At 38.4% G+C, this 17,929-nt stretch overlaps 1 protein-coding gene across 2 annotated transcripts in view; it reads left to right on the forward strand.

Moving 5' to 3' along the window:
- MICU1 (mitochondrial calcium uptake 1) overlaps positions 1-17,929 on the forward strand; it is a 288,729-nt gene that overhangs the window by 126,254 nt on the left and 144,546 nt on the right. For both annotated transcript variants that reach the window (XM_006170082.3, XM_006170083.3), the window contains one exon: positions 17,023-17,105. In XM_006170082.3, the coding sequence (XP_006170144.1) occupies positions 17,023-17,105 (83 nt within the window). The remainder of the gene's footprint in view (positions 1-17,022; positions 17,106-17,929) is intronic.

A 17,929-nucleotide genomic window follows, 5' to 3' on the forward strand; every position in this document is an offset into this window, starting at 1 on the left:
GCCTCAGTTGTGTACAGGTAGCACCACTGCTTGGGAGGCGGGAAAGCCTAGGTTTGGTTCCTGGCCATCCTAAACATGCAGGACATGGTCATGTGCTTCTATAATCTCAGCTAATTGGGAGTCTGGGGCAGGAGAATCACAACACAAGACCCAGTTAAGAATGCCTACCTTGGGCTGGCTCTGCAGCCTGGTGGTCAAGGCAGCTGGATGCCACATGGCCGTCCGTGAGGTTTGAGTTCCAGACCTGGCAGCCTAAGAAACATACCAGGTACATGTGCATGCACCCCAAAAGGAGGGAAAAATGGAGAAGAAAGGATTGTGGTATGACCATTCCCCATGGGAGGGGTACTTTCTTCCCTCCCTCTCTCTGTCACATGCCCTCTGACAGAAAAAAAAAAAAAAAAAAAAGGAATGAATGTCTCTGTATCTTTGAAAAAGGAGAAAAAGAAATCAAGGCTAAAATCAATTTTCTTTTTTTTTTTTTGATAATTACTTATTTTATTTATTATTATTATTTTAATTCGCCAGAGAGAATGAGGGGAGGTGAGAAAGCAAGCTGCTAGGTCCAGGTCACATGGGAGTCTAGCTCCCCAACCACCACGTCACTTGCTGGCCCCTTTCATCTATTTTCTAGAAGAAATGGAAATGGAAAAAGAGCAGTTGTTGGAAGGAATAAGTGCCTGAAGCCTTGCTAAAGAAATTTAAAAAAAAAAAAAAAACAACTCACAATCTTCATATGAAGGTTTTAAATTCAGATTCTTAACATGTATTGGGTCGGCGGGAAATTTTTCTATTGAAAAATGTGTCATGACTTTTCCTACAACACATAGTATTTTGTATTATTTAGAAAACCTTTCCAATTACTATTAAATAAACAAAGCCCACTGAGGTTGAAGAAGTCTGCTGTAAAGTTGAATGAGTCTAGAATTGGCCTTAGTCTCCAAAACTACATGAAGCAAAAAGTCTTTTGTAAACTTGGACTACTCCCAAAAGCCTACAGGACTCAAAGAAACTTAGATAAAGATTAGGGTTGATTACCTCTTTGAAGAGGTAATTTGTTGTTCTTCCTCTCATTAGACCACTAAATCCATAGTTTCCCACAACCATGTGTACACCAGAATTAACTATTGAAATTAACATGTAAATTTAGTTGACTATATAGTATTAGTGAGAACATAAATTATTAGCACAACCTTTTTAGAATCTTGACAGTGTTTATCAAACACTGTCATAAAGTGCTTACCCTATGGTCTAGCAATTCCTTTTCTAATGGTTAAGCTAAAATAATCACAAGTGTAATGATGTTGAAGGGCAAAAAAACAAATTAGAAAGAACTCAAATATCAAACAGATAGCCGAACCAATTACAGTAAATCTATGCAAATCTATGAAAATCAATGCAGTTCTGAATATAATGTAGAGATTTATTAGCATAGCAAAATGTTCATGTTTATTGATGAGTCAGAACATACCTATTATATGATTCCATTTTGAAAAAGAAAATAGATACATATCTGTGTATATACACTCATGCACACACAAAGAGAGTCTGAACGTTTCTATTTCTAATCCGTTAGTAAATTCTGTCCATTCCCACTATTTTTCCTGCTGCCCTCACTGCGACTACCCTTATCCAAGACATCTGCCTTCTTACTTGGATTAGTTCAATACCGTCCTAATTGATTGCCCTTCTTTCATCTTTGCTTCTCTATGATCTAGTGGCAACATAGCCGCCAGAATGATCTCGTTAAACAAGATCATGTCATTCCTCTGCTCAAAATCCCAAAGGCTTTCAATCTATCTCAGAGTTAAAGCCAAAGGCCTTATTTACAGTGGCCTGCAAGGCCGGATGTGCTCTCCTCACCATTATTCCTTTCAAGGAAAACATGGATATCGGCAAGCACAGAGTTCACTACACTTAACTGTTTTTCTTTTAGCCACAATGAAACACAGGTAGCTACTTTGCTGTTAATGCACATTAATAGGATAACAATGCCTGAGTGGCGAGCACAGTTTATTAAGCTTCTCTATTTTTTTTCTCTAATGCTTTTGAAGCTTTTCTCTCTTTTGTAACACCTATAAAATTAATTATTCTTAGCATTTACAAAACCTATCTTTTAGTAATGTCTTTGTTCAGTGGTACTATAAAATGCCATAAAGTCATCTTACTAATACCTTGGCAAGCATAAATAAAAACGTAAAAGATGTAAAATTCTTATAGCAGAGAGAGAGAGAAAGAGAAAAGGGGGCTGGCAGGTAGTATGGTGGTTAAAGGTGCTGGACTCCCACGTGGCCAATTGTGGTTCAAGTCCTGGACCTGGCGGTTTGCTTTCTCTCTCTCTCTCTCTCTGTCCCTCTCTGGTAAAATTAAAATAAATAAATAAAGTTAAATAAAATAATTATTTTTAAAGAGAGAGAGAGAGACACTTATAATGTAGTTCAGATTTATGTACCTAGAATACCTCCGTAGGCCAAATACTTTGGATGTCTAATCCACTATTTAGTACCAGATTAGAAACACTGACTCTGTGCAGCCTCCAGACAATTATATAATTAACTTTAGCCATCCTGTGCTCACTCATCTGTCACAGGGTTGCTCTTAAACTTGACGAAGGAGGGAGAGATATAGAGCCTTTCTCTCCTTGTGTCCCTCCTACGTTTATATCAGAGTACCGTAAATTAATATCAGGGTAGTTTTCTTCCGTCCCCCATATTTTGTCCTTCCCCACATATACCTACTATTTAGTCAGCAACTAAAAATAGTTTTGCACACTGAATTAAAAAAGGTTAACATTCACGTGGCCAATTGTGGTTCAAGTCCTGTACCTGGCGGTTTGCTTTCTCTCTCTCTCTCTCTCTCTGTCCCTCTCTGGTAAAATTAAAATAAATAAATAAAGTTAAATAAAATAATTATTTTTAAAGAGAGAGAGAGAGACACTTATAATGTAGTTCAGATTTATGTACCTAGAATACCTCCGTAGGCCAAATACTTTGGATGTCTAATCCACTATTTAGTACCAGATTAGAAACACTGACTCTGTGCAGCCTCCAGACAATTATATAATTAACTTTAGCCATCCTGTGCTCACTCATCTGTCACAGGGTTGCTCTTAAACTTGACGAAGGAGGGAGAGATATAGAGCCTTTCTCTCCTTGTGTCCCTCCTACGTTTATATCAGAGTACCGTAAATTAATATCAGGGTAGTTTTCTTCCGTCCCCCATATTTTGTCCTTCCCCACATATACCTACTATTTAGTCAGCAACTAAAAATAGTTTTGCACACTGAATTAAAAAAGGTTAACATTTTTCAACTTCCAGAATTGTTCTAACTACTCATTGGTTTGGTGGGTTGTTTTTCTTTTTTCCCCAAGAGATTTAGAAAAGAGGACTTTCCAGTTGCATTTATATACTCCAACATCTTCCAGATGTGGTTGAAATAATCTATCTTTCTATTTTCTTTTTTGGAGAGGTTTTTTGTTTTTTGGGGTTTTTTGTTTTTTGTTTTTTGCTATATAGGGTGCGTGCACTCACCAGAAAGACAGAGAGAGACAGAAAGCAAGAAATCACCCCCCAGGGAGGATGGCCACGCCACAATCCTTTCTCCTCCATTCTCATCTCACGATCTTGGGCACACAGTCAACTATGTGGGAGTCTAGCACCTTTAACCACCATGCCACCTGCTGGCTCGAGGCATGGTGTAGCTTTTTGAGCATTTTAGTTTCCTAGTGTAAAATTTATTATGGGGGGCCGGCAGGTGATGTGGTGGTTAGGGACACTGGACTCCCACATGGCCAACCATGGTTCAATTCCCAGACCTGGTGGCTTGCTTTCTCACTTTCTCACTTTCTCTCTTTCTCCTCACCCCTAGTCAAGCTAAAATAAATAAATAAAATAAAATAAAATAAAAATGTATGCTCGTAACCACTGTTCTATATTGGCCATCTCATACAAAGTCACGTGTTGCTGTTTCACACAAAATTGCACACACTTGCCAATAGAGCTCTACTTAAAACCGCATGCATTCATAATTATAGCAGCATGCTCAGAGGAAGGCTCAAATAAGACCCTGTAAGCTCTCATGCACACAATAAAAATTCATATTCACACACACACACGTGCACAGAAATCCGGTCATCTCCCAGTCTAATTACCTTGTCAGCTCTATTTACAGCCACTATTCATCGCAGGAACGATTGTTCCGTAAAAGCAATGAACGCATTAGAATCCACTTATGGTTTGTCTCAGCAATTTAATCTCTCCGAAACCAGAGGTTGGGGGCAGAGGGAGGCATCTATTTTGAGCCTAATTTCGTTGCAACCAGGGTGAACTGCCTGAAGAAGAAAAAGGGAGAGAACTCCTGTGAAATAGTAGCCAAGTCATCTCAGAGTTCATGCTCTTCGTGGAGAAAGAGGCTGGGTGTGGTCTGATGTGTACCTAGTCAAGGCAGATTGCAACACCTTCAGAGAAAAGAGAGCTTGATCTCCTGACCTGATACTCCCGAGAAGGCAGCTTTAGAGGGATGACTTTCAAAAGCTAAAGTTCTAGCAATACAACTGCAAATTACTTTGCTATAGAGGAAGCTGGCTGCCCAGGAGCAATGCGAAGAGGCACAGGCCTTTTAATGTAAAGGAGGAAGCTGCAGCCCCCGGTGAGCAAGACACCCAAGCGTCTTTGTGGTTCTCAGAGCAACTAGAACAGAGGTGGTCCAGAGCCACCTCTCCAAGTGCCAGCTGTTATGATCCTGGGACATTTTCTTCACCTGTTCATCCATAGTTTCCTTGCCCCTAAAATGGAAATCATTAATTCTTATGCTTTGGGATTGTTGTAAGGATTAAATGGATCATGCATTACAATGAAGCAAAAATAAATAAAATAAATAAAAATTAGAAAAGCCCAGCATAGATGAAGATGCAAAAAATATCAGTTGTCTACTCTCCCCTGTCCTAATACTAATGGTTTAAACTTCACAAAAAGCCACACTCTTCAACTTCAAGTTTATTCGATTTGCTATAGTGTGCATGCGTCTTTTCTTCCCACATGAAAGGTAATCTAGCTGGGTACAGTATTCTTGGCTGAAATTGCTTTTCTCTTAACACTTTGAATATATTTTCCCATTCTTTCCTCACTCGCATTGTTTCCAATGAGAGGTCTGCTGTTAGCCTGATGGGATATCCTTCGTAGGTAACTTGATGTTTTTCTCTTGCCAATCTTAGTATCTTGTCTTTGTCTGTGGTTTTGGTCAGCCTGGCTATAATGTGTCTTGGAGAAGATCTTCTTGGGTTGATTCTATTTGGGGTCCTTTGTATTTCTTGGGACTGGATCTTTGAGTGCCTCTCTAGGTTTGGAAAGTTTTCTTGCAGGATTTCATGGAATAGATTATCAATGCCCTTATGAGTCTCTTTGCCTTCTAGAATGCCAATTATCCAGATGTTGGATGTTTGATGGTATCTAGTACTTATATATTATTCTCAAATTTTGGGGCCATTTTCTCAGTCTTTGTGGTAGATTTTTCTAGGCCAGCAATTTTCTCTTCTACATCTGAGATTCTATATTCTGTATGATCTAGTCTGCTTTTAATACTTTCAAGGAAGATTTTGACTTCCTGTATTACTTCATCTCTAACAGTTCCGTTTGATTCTTTTTTAAAATATGTAATTCCTCTTTTAGATCTTGTAAGAATTTCCTCATCTCCTGGAACTTGTCAACTTCTTTCTCCTTTCTCTTCTGCAGTTCATTGTCTCTCTTCTCTTCCATCTCTGTTAGCTTTGCCATTATGAATGTTCTAAATTCTTTATCAGACATATTCATGATTTCCATTGAACTGCTTATGGATGAAGAGGATTTCTTCTTTTCCCTTGGAGGAGAGGTATTTTCTTGCTTTCCCATATTTCTTGTGGTCCTGCGATGATTTCTAGTCATCTGAGGAATGGAGAGGTGAGAAAAAGAAAATGAAAAAGAGAGAGAGAAACAACAACAACAACAAACAGAAAAATGGGGGGGGAAATGAAAAAAAAATTATAATTATTGTTTTTCTTTAAAAAAAAAAAAAGCACAAAATAGAAACTGCACAGCATGCTTGTGCGCCACGCAAAATGACTACTTTGCAGGAGCCATGAGGAATCTTCTGCTGAAGGCCTGGTGAGCACATGCACCCTATAGCAAAAACCTCTCAAAAAAATCTTAGAAATGAAATAACTGTATATGAATTTTAGGGGTTTTTTTAAAAGCCAGAGGGGACGTGTACTTGAATATGTAAGAGAGAGAGACGGAGAGAGAAAGAGAGAAAGTACCCCACAATGGGGTCTGATTATTCTGCAATCCTTTTTTCTCCAATCAGGATCCTGGATATACCCATGTGCCCTGCATATTTTTTAAGACACCAAGGCCAGAACTGGAAAACTAGTTAGTCACATGGGAGTTTTGGGTACCACACACATGCATCCAGCATGTTTCTCGAGCTACAAGGGGCAGGACTCAAACCATGACCATGCGAGATTCAACTTCTGTAACCACTTGCCATAGGGCCAGCTCTCTGTCTTAAATTTAAGATTTTCCTCAGGTTTCCTTCTTTCTTGAAAGATGGAGAGATCCCTGAGAGGGTCAGAGATCCTTTCTGCAGAGGCACAAACACAGGCACACCAGCATTTTCAGGCTGACCTGGAATCCCATCTGTGGGCCTTCTCAGATGCTCCAGTATCATGCTGTGGTTCCCCACCACCTGTGCCATCGTGGCTGGACCAAAACTCCTTTAAAAATCGATGGAATTTAAGAAGTGGGTTTTTTTGTTTGTTTGTTTGTTTGTTTGGTTTTGGTTTTGGTTTGGTTTGGTTTGGTTTTTGTCATCTAGCCTGATCCAAGTTCTTTTACCCCTTTGGCATTGTTTTATTGCATCATAGTAATTAAAATGCTACATTTGTTAAGTTCTTTTTTATGCTTGTCATATATGTTTGTTATGTGAGTTTGTGTGTGTGTGTGTGTGTGAGAGAGAGAGAACTAATATATAATTAGTTTTTTAAATGTCCCTTGAACATTTCAAAAAATATCTATTTAGACCCTGTTTACATAATGCAGTGTTCAATATATCATTAAATTGAATTCGTGGTTCATAGTATGTAAAGTCTCTAAGACCTTATTAAATTTTCTACAAAATACAGTATGTCATAGAATAAGCTATCACTTTCTCCTTAATATCTAATTTTTCTTTTTTACGTATTTTGAGATTGCATTATCCTGTGGTTAAATATTAGTTACTCATTATCGTTGGTGCCTGTTTGCATGTTGAAAATGGCTTTAGGAGTCAACTCCGTGGCCTGTGGTTAAGGCAGCTAGGTCCCATGTAACTAACTGCACGTGCTGAGTCCTGGACCCAGTGACTTAAGAAACACACTAGGCATGTTTTGCTCATACCCAAAATTCCAGACAGAGAAGGGATTGTACCATGAGTGTCCCATGGGAGGTTCTCTCTCCTTTCTGTCTCTCTCTCTCTGGTGAGTGCCGACACATAGCAAAAAAGAAAAAAAAAAAGGTTTTCATTACGAAATCCTTTTCCTTTAGTTTATTTCTGTCTGATATTACACTTCTTTATTTCTATTTAATTTTCTTTTACTTCCTTCTTTTAAAATCTTTCTGTGTTATTTTATTTTTGTTATGCTTCTAATAAGTAAAATAGTTTAATACAACCTGAGTTGTTTTTGTTTTTGTTTTTCTTTGGAAAGAGATTTTTGCTATTGGGCACATGCACTCACCAGAGAGGCAGAGACAGAGAGACAGAAAGTGAGAAATCATCCCCGTGGGAGATGACCACACCACACTCCCTTTTCCTCCATTCTCCTCTTGGAATCTTGGGCACACACACACACACATCCCCGGCGTGAGTTTTAAATCTCCAGGTCCAGGACTCAAACCACAGTTAACTACGTGGGAGTCCAGTGACATTATTGCCATCTGCTGACCCTGAAATTTTTTTTTTAATTGAGCATATTCATTCATCTAACTTTGTGGTGATTTCTGTAGTTTTATTTTTGTTACTTTATATTGTGTTTTTTATGCTCTCTTGGTACTTTTTTCATGTAGGCCTTTTGCTTTACTATTAGAGTATTTTCCCTTGATAATTCCAGTATTTTTATATTAGTGGTGATCTTCAAGTGTATTTATCTGTGTGTGTGTGTGCATGCATGCATGCATGTTGGTATTTTATCTAAGGTGAATCCACCTGTATCGTTCAGTGTCACCTATTGAAAATGTAGTTGACAATTTTAGCTTACTTTTCACTTTCTTCTCCCCACTTAACTTTTACAATGAAATCTACTGTTTTAAAGTCCAAGTTATTATTAGATATTAATTATTATTATATATAATTACAATTATTATTGGATATTATTAGATATAATGATTATTATATATTGTTAATATATAATGATCATTATTTTCAGAGAATTTTATATTATGTATTTTTCACTTTAAAAAGTTCTTTTTCATGCTTCATTATTCTGTGCCCATTTTGGGGTAATAGCCAAGAGTGCATTCTCTTGTAGACTTGTATGGATTTGAATCCTGGCTCTATGACCCAAGACATACTCTATACTTTAGTTACTTTTTCTTTCTCTTCTTTTTTTTTTTAAAAAGGATGTATATTAATAGTACCACAGGGAAGTTGAGAGGGTTAAATAATTTGTGTAAAGTGCTTGATACATAATAAGTATTTCATAAATGTCAGATGCCATTATTATTGTATTAACCATTATTTAAGCTTAATTCTGTTTTACTGATTTTATGGCTCACTTAATTTATTTAATTGCTCTCATCTTCCTGTTTTCATTTCTTTATTCTGATTGATTTTTCTTGTTGGCTGAAGAATGTGCTCAGTCAGGGTTGGCATATTCTTTCTTAAAGGGACAGGCCACAGGTATTTTAGGTTTGTGGCCTAATAACACATCTGTTGCAACTACTCAGCTCAAACACAGCCTTAGACATTTTATAAACAAATGGCTAGCCAGCAGGTCATAGTTTTCTGACACTTGCACCAGGCTTTTGTTACTGTCTCTTGTGGAATTTTATAAGGAAGGTTATGTGAATTATACAATTTCAAAGTCCTTGCATGTCTGATAATATCTTCTGTTGCTAATGTAGATAAATGATGACTTCATATTTATGGAATTCTTAGATAGCAGTTGTTTTTGCTCAAAATTCTGTAGCACTTGTTCTGTAGTTTGCAAATGCTATAGAGAATTACGATACAACCTAGTACTTTCTTCTTCCTGGTAACTATTTTTTTTCTCCAAGATTGCTGAGGATTTTTTTTTTTCCCTTTTATTCTTGGCATTCATCATTTCACAAGGGAATTTTTTTTAAATCCCCTCCTCTCTACACCCCAAGCCATCAACTTGTGGCTACTCAGGTTATTGAGGCTACAACTGGATTTACCTGAGTTCTCCCAGAGTGGGGACACTTTCTGTCAGCCTTCATGGCTCAAGGCACTAAGTGACTGATCCAGATGACTGCCCTGTTCCTGTTTTAATTCAGACTTAGAGAAGAAGCCGTGAACTGCATTCAGAGTGTGAGAAAATCTGAGATGCTATCCAGGGGACCCGTAATGGCTCTGGGCCTATGCAGTCCTATGGGCACTGCAAAGTGATGGTGGTAGATCTGCTTCTTCCCCTTGCTAGTGCCAACAGAGGCCTCCAATGAGTCACTCCAGTAGAGATGCTGCCTTTGAGGAAGACTCTGCAGCCTTTATAATACTCTAGACAAACAGCCATGTCACCAGCTCAGAGAGATGGTGTTGGGGCTGGCCAGGACTGTCACATGCTGCAGAGGCATGCATGCCAGACTAAGACTCAACCTGGAGTGGACTCTTTAGTGTCTTCTCTGCTAGCCTCGGCCACAGGCAAACTCAAGTTCTGTCAGGGCTGCTGGCCTGCTCCTATATGGATGGATGGATTTATTTATTTATTTATTTATTTATTTATTTATTTATTTATTTATTTATTTTTCAGTTTGCTAGAGGGTATGGGAGGGAGAGAGAGAGAGAAAGTATCTCTTCCCATAGGGAATGGTCTCACTGCAATTCCTTCTCCTCCATTTCTCCATCCTGTCAGGATGTACCTGGCATGTTTTTTAAGCTACCAGGTCCAGGACTCAAACCATGAAGTCAAGTTGTATGGATCCAGCTGCCTTAACCACCAGGGTACAGGCTGGCCCTGGATTTTTGGTTTTTTTAACCATTCCAGAACTTACGATTTTAGAAATACATATTTTCCTGATTCCAGAGCAGAATGCCATAGTTATTGTCAGCACCTCCATTGACTTTAGGCTTCCAGATTAGCGGTAGATATTTTAGCTAGCAGATACTTACACTAAATAAAGATGAGAGCAAGCCTGACTGTAAGGCTTCTGAGTTGCAGCAGAAACGTGTAACAGTTAGTCACCCCATGGCCTGGTGATTAAGTCAACTGGATTATGGCTGACCATCAGGTTCAAGTCCTGACCCAGTGGCTTGAGACAAACACTCTGGGTGTATGTGCATATGTGTGCAAAATCCTGAAAGGAGAGAGAAATCAAGGAGAAGGGGTTGAACTAGTGGTGCTACTCATATTACGCCTTGCCTCACGTGAACGTGCCTTCATACTCAGCTGCATATAAAAATGAAATATAAAAAATATAGTTTTATAAAAAAGACTATTCCTTGACTTTGTGCATTTTGTTTTTATCATTCTATTAGCTATAGTGTTAACCTGGCACTTAAGATACTATTTCAAAATGCTAAAAAGACTAACAGACTATCAAACTATCTGTAATCAGAAATGAAATCAGACTTCAGCAAACTTACTAGGTCAATGCAGAGAAAATTGATCTGCTGTTGCTTAAGTATTTTTAAAATCATTCTTAGGATATTTTCATTTTACATAGCATCTTTCTTCTGAAGCTACATCATCCCAAGGAATGTTATACAGCTGCAACACCACTGCACCATGGAAACTTATTTCCTGCACACTGTGTGAAGGGCAGAAACATGCCCTCGACAATGTGCCTGGTCATGATACCTTAAGACATTCAGAATTTCTGGAGGGTCATTTTTTAAAAATCTAATTTTATAGGGTTTTCTCCCCCACCTCCTAACCTTAATATTAGTTCATCAGAAAAGTCATGATGCATTTTTGCATAGAAAATGTCGTGACTTTCTCAATGACCCAATATTATCTAAAAAGCAAGACACTAAGCCCTACTATAATGATGCTAATCCATTACTCTGTGAAGAAATTGTCCTGTTGTTTCTAGAGAGGATGTCATATTTAGGATACTGTATTTATAGGAGGCATTCTCCATTTCAAGTGCCTCCGTAAAAGGCTATTAATATATCAAAGTTCTGGAAATAAGTTCTGAGAACTTTTCTCTAGAAGAGATGGAATAGTTTATGTTTATTCAGAGTGTCATCATTTAGGGGAGGAAACAGATATAGTTTTCAAGCTATGATGGCTTGTAGGGGCCACACAAAGTAAATTTGGGCTCTGCATGAGGGATAAAGTTCAGTTAGTATGGTCAACAACGCTTAGGTTGAGGCCTAAGCACCATAAACTCTTCTCTGTTTCTCTGTCCTCATGAGATTTTAGACACACATACACACACACACACACACACACACACACACTTCCCTATCAGAATTAATCGGGCAAAGATTATATGATCATCCTTGTAAGTTCAATATAAAAGTTCATCAATTAAATAGAGGATAATATTCTAAAGTTTTTAAATTGTGAATTCTCTGATATTACATATTAAATACCTTGTTTATCCTACAGCATCTTTTTAAAAATAGAATAATACAGGTGGGAATTCATTGGTAGGAGAATCAATCAAACCAACAGAAAATAAAAAGCTTGCTTAGGCTCTAACCTATTCATTTTTTCATCATTCTGTCAGTATTACCAAAAAAGAATTTAAGGCACCAAAATGACTCATTATGTTGTTGGAAGAGCCAGAATTAGAGCCCTAGTCTAGTGAATTTTCTATTAAAGAACGGTAAAGGAAACAGCCCTGAAAGTCTCAAGACAGCTAGTGATGTTGCCCTCTGACCATTTGACTAGCTCCACATAGAACAAAGGAGGTTTGTTTTCTTTTCCTTATTGCTAAAGCAAAGTAGAAAAATGTGTGCTTAAGAGAACAGTCTAGAGTTGTTGTTGTTGTTATCATTATTGCTAAGGGTAAAATAACATTATAAAAATGAATTCTTAACCAGAACATACTAATATAGCTCCCATATTCTAGTACCAAAGATTGTCATGGAAATCTAAGTAAAAGATGTACAATGATGAACTTTGTATAGAATTTTATTGTTTTAATCAGTTTGAACATATGTTAAGACCATTTTGGAAATCCTTGTGTAGAAAGTAGATTCTACTGTTTTTAGCAGAGGAGAAAGTCTAACTGCAGTCTATAAATAGCCTAGAAATGGAAGGAATTCTTCTCTCAGAACCTTCCTGTGGAAACAGGTTATGAGTTAGCATAAACCCTGAACGTCTTAAAGCTTATATGTTTTGTGAGGCCCGTGGGAGTGTCCACAGCTTGCCTCAGCAGTGGCCTGCACGCCGGAGTGTGGCCTCTAAAGTGTTAGCACATATACTTTAATAAGTGCTCTTAAAGCAAAGACTGTTGGGAAGTAACTAAGCCAGGAGAAAAAGAGAAACCTCCAGCAGTGCAGGGTTTGCTTTGTTAGGTAAAATGAATTGAACCTTATTGTAGGAGGAAATATATTTTTTAATAATTACTTTTTAATTTAATTTTATTTATTCATTCATTTATTCTTAATATGAGCAGAGAAAGACACACACACAGAGAGAGAGAGGGAAACCGAGAAAGCAAGCCCCCAGGCCTGGGACTCGAACCGTGGTCGGCCATGTGGGACTGTCCAGCACCTTAGCCACCATGCCACCTGCTGGTCCCATGGAGGAAATATTAACTATGGTTTGCCAGGATAACTCAGATATTTAAATGATTCAGGCGTGTGTCTTTATGAAACTCACAGGACAGTAAGAGTAAAATATTATGGTAAAGCTGAAATGTTATGCTTGCAGCGAAACCTCTGTGGAGATAGAGGGTGGGAGTGCTGCTTTAATCCACCTAGAGAACATCTTTGGCTCTCACTAAATTTTTTTCCTACATCTATTTATTTGGACTCTGTCTTCCTGATGCTGATGCCACCTCCTCTGTCACTGCTTCCTTTGCCTTCCCTTACATCATTTTTTTTTTTTTAATTTTGTCATGGGGATGGCAGGTGACATGGTGGTTGAGATGCTGGATTCCCACATGGCCAACTACAGTTCCAGTCATGGACCTGGCAACTTGCTTTCATACTTCCCTTCTCTCTCTCTTTCTGGCCCAATTAAAAAGTTAATAATAATTTTTAAATAATTATTTTTTAAAATTATTTTGTCATAGGGCATGGACACTCACCCTAAAGAGATGAAGAGGAGAGAAAGAAAGCACCTCCCATAGGGAACAATCACACCATAGCATCATACCACAGTCCCCTCTTCATTTCTCCCTCCTCTCGAGATTTTAGACACACATGCACACACATTTGCAATGCTTCTCAAGCACTGTGTCCAGGACTCAAACCACAGAGTCACCTATGTGGACTGGCTGCCTTAACCACCAGGCCATGGAGCCAGCCCCTCTTACATCTTAAATATTGACTCCCACCTGCATTCCATCCTTTCCTTATCCTTCTTTTAATCCCTCTGTTCTCCTTGAGCAACTTTATTTCAAGTTCTTTGCAGCAAACCAATCTTATTCTCTGTCCCCTAAGGTTTAGACCCATATTTTCCATTATCTCCCGAATACCTCCACCTGAATATGCTGTTGACCCCTGGAATTCAGATCCCATATGATATTTTATCTTTTATCACTTGGTTAATCACATGCAAGCTACCCGTTAGTCTAAGCCAGTCATGCTGTCATCCCTTTCACTCTTAACCCATCACAGCTAACTAATCATTAAGTTACATAATTTCTGCCTTCTTAAGGTGTTTCAAATTTGTTCCCTCTTCATTACCACTGCTATCACCTCAGTTCACATTTTCAACATTTACAAGAGCTTCTCTAATCCCTGAAGCTAGCTCTTCTTTTCCAACTCATCCTTCACACAGTCAGAGATGTTCTTTATAAATGTCACTCTCCTGCTTAAAACTTTAGTGGCTTCATATTGTCTGCCTTTTTTACAATCTCAGGGATCTACAGGGATTGGACAGATAATGTATGTGAGTAAAGTAGGGCAAATGTGAGACGATAGAGAAGAATAGGACAGTACATTTTAAAGCATTGTTTCCAGCCTTCCCAGCCCCAGGTACCAGCCCTTTGGAAAACAATCCCTCCATGCAAAGGGGTGAGTGGTCCCAGGATGACCCAAGCACATCACATTCACCGTGCACTGCACACACCATTTCCACTACAACCACATTACAATATGCAATGAGACAGTCACACACAGTTTATGCTCCCATGAGAATCCAGTATCACTGCTGGTCCAACAGGAGGCGGAACCCAGGCTGCAACACAAGAGGTGGAGATTAGCTGCAAACACAGATGAAGCCCATGCCCTCCCACCATCCACCCTCTGCCTTGCGCCCTGTTGGGCCAGAACTGATCCATGGCCTGGGGATTGGGGACCCCTATTTTAAAGGATGTATGACAAACTTGGGAACCAGCAGTTAGCGTAATGGCTATGTCGCTGGACTCCCACGTGGTCGACCACGGTTCGTGTCCCAGACCCAGTGGCTTAAAACTCACGCTGGGCGTGCATACGTGTATGCCCAAGATCCCAAGAGGAGAATGGAGGAGAAGGGATTGTGGCATGGCCATCCCCCCCTGGAGGAGGTCAGCTAAAATCCAGGATTAGCCATCTGAAAGGGAATTCAAGCTCATGTTACTGTTGACAAATTTATGAGCAATATGGGACTATGGATTCTCTACAATTAAGTATAAGGTACAAAGCCTGTATTTTGTCTACACATAAACTCCCTCCTATCCTTTTTTACTTTATTTATTTGTGTATAGAAGGTGTTAGTGAAAATTTGATTCAGTGATATTAGGATATGTTAGATGTTTATTTTGGTTTATTCTCTAGAGCTATATAAATTTAAAGCACCAAAGGAAGGAAATAAACAACTTAGTTTTCTTTACCAAAACATTTAGCATGTAAGTAAGGGAGAAGGGCTGTTAAGTTCATGTTTTATTTCAAATGTACAAAGTGTATATAGTGATTGATTCAGGAACACTGAAGAATTGTTAAAAGAGTTTTCATCATTCACTTAGAGGAAACAAAATGTATCATCTTGTCAAGTTTTGCTTTTTTTTTTCCTTTTATGTTTTCAACTCCAGCTTAATATTTACATTTAAGTACACTTTACTCAGTTTATGTGTATGCAGCTCACATGATTGAAATGGGGGCTGAGTAACTTATAGTATGTTTTTCTGCCTACCTATAGTGATAATGAGTAAATTAGTATAAGAAAGCAACCTGACATTATCCTGTTGGCAGATGACATGCACAGAACTCCTGATTGTACTTATAATACAAAGACTAGAAAGAAAAAAGTAGAAAACTAGCTTATTTTAAAGGCAAGACAAAGACAGAGTTTCAACTCCTTACTTTGATACAACATGTCTCATCCCAGACAGACGTTCTTGTGCAAGTAAATAATACAGTCAGGCATCACTTAGCCATAGGGGTACTTTCTGAGAAATATGTCAGTAAGCAATTTTTTTGTTGTGTGAACATCATAGAGTGTATTTACAAAAACCTAGATGGCGTATGGTATAGCCTACAACACATGAGGTTATATGGTATACCGTATTGCTCCTAGGCCGCTAACTTGTACATGTCATTAACTGAATACTGTAGGCAACTTTAACACGGTGTTAAGTATTTGTGAATCTAAACATAGAAGAAATACAGTAAAAATATGGTGTAATGGGGAGCGGCAGACAGCATAGTGGTTATGTCGCTGGATTCCCACATGGCCAACTGCAGTTCAAGTCCTGGACCCTTGGCTTGAAAAACACGCCAGGCGTGTGTGTATGCATGCCCAAGATCCCGGGAGGAGAATGGAGGAGAAGGGATTGTGGGATGGCCAGCCCCTCTGGGAGTGATTTCTCTACTTTCCCTTTCACTGTCTCTCTCTAGTAAGTGCACATGCCCTAAGTAAAAAGCTCTTTTAAAAAAAAATAGAAGCAGCAGCAGAAGATAGAGGCACTTTGCTCTAAGCCAAGCAGTGACAATCTGCTTTTTACAAAGTAAAAGGTGATACTAGATAAATGAGAAAGAGTGGAATTACCATCATTTCACTACCTCTGGGGAATGAAGAGAAGGGGAGTAGGTTAGCCTGTTTGGGTTCCTATTTTTTTTTAAATTATGATTCCTGGTGTACATATAATAAATACATATCTTTTGGGGCTACAATATGGTTTTCTTATTGGGTCACTGTTGTATATGCAGGCAGTCATTGACCAAAACTTCATTATATACTATTCAATATATAGTTAAGCAGCAGAGCAACTGCATCAATATTATACAGCTAAGAAGATGGTGTCTAAGAAAGCAAAACTGGAGGCTGGCAGGGTGGTTGAGGGCACTGGACTCCCACATGGCCAACTGTGGTTCAAGTCCCAGAGCTGGTAGCTTGCTTTCCCACTTTCCTTTTCTCTCTCTCTGGTCAAATTAAAAAATAATGATAACAAACAGAATTAAATAAGTGGATAAATAATTCTTTTCAAAAAATAAAGCAAAACTGAGTTTTAAAACACAAAGATGGACAAGAACCATCTTCACTGGTCATGGCAAAATTCCTTTTAGTTTTGAGAAGTATTGCTAAAAGGTTGACTGAGATAAATCATTTTGTGATTTTTGTATTATATTTTAGTGTTGAGCCACTTATTTTCTTAAAGAAATTATTTTTTTCTAGTCAATGCCTTCTAAATATTTTTCTTTTCCCTCCCTTCCTGCTTCCCTCTCCTTTGCACTTCCAGCTCCGCAGAGAAATTTTGAAATTGCCTTCAAGATGTTTGATTTGAATGGAGATGGAGAAGTAGACATGGAGGAGTTTGAACAGGCAAGTGGTTCTAAAAAGTTCCCTTAAACCCGTTAATATTGAAAATACATTTTCACATTCCTTAGAATTATGTTAACTTTGGTCAGCGTGCTCTGAGGCTATTCTAATTTTTTAAGTACCTGATATGTCATTTCTCAAAAATGACCTGTTGAACAGGTGGATTGTTTTTGTTTTAAATACAAATCTAAGGAATTATTTGAGCATGTGATTGATTGGTTGAAGTTGCTCTGATTTCCCAACATGCACTAGGCTGTATTGCCTGTAGTTAGGAGACTAAATTATGACTATTTGATCATATCTCCAGTCAACATTTTTCAAAAACCTCCAATGTGCCAAGCAGTTGCAGAATACAAGGCTGAATTACATATGTTCTTAAATGATTTCTGTAAAAGAAGGAAAAATGGTAATATATCTTTGACTATAGTAAATTCCAACCATGGATGTTTATAGTTTCCTCTGAATCCTAGGTAGAGACTCCATTTCCATAGAATTCTGCCACTGGGAATCCACTGTACCTTCCCAGATACATTTTGATTGCCAAATGTGATTTCAAAAATGTGTGTGTGTGTGTGTGTGTGTGTGTGTGTGTGTGTGTGAAGGAGAAAAATTTTTTGGCAGATACATGTGTGCGTGCACATAAAATCAAAACAGCATGGAGAAATGGAGACCGTGTTGCAACATGACCATAACCCATTGTGAGGGGTACTTTCTCTCTCTTCTTCTTTCTCTCTCTGGCAAGCACATGTATCCTTGGCAACTGAATTACTTGACTGATCAGTCAGTTAGTGAGGCATGAACCCATGATCCGTCTGACTGAGGCTTGG

Source organism: Tupaia chinensis, unplaced genomic scaffold (assembly GCF_000334495.1).
Source record: "Tupaia chinensis unplaced genomic scaffold, TupChi_1.0 Scaffold148012_1, whole genome shotgun sequence".
Lineage (NCBI taxonomy): Eukaryota > Metazoa > Chordata > Mammalia > Scandentia > Tupaiidae > Tupaia > Tupaia belangeri.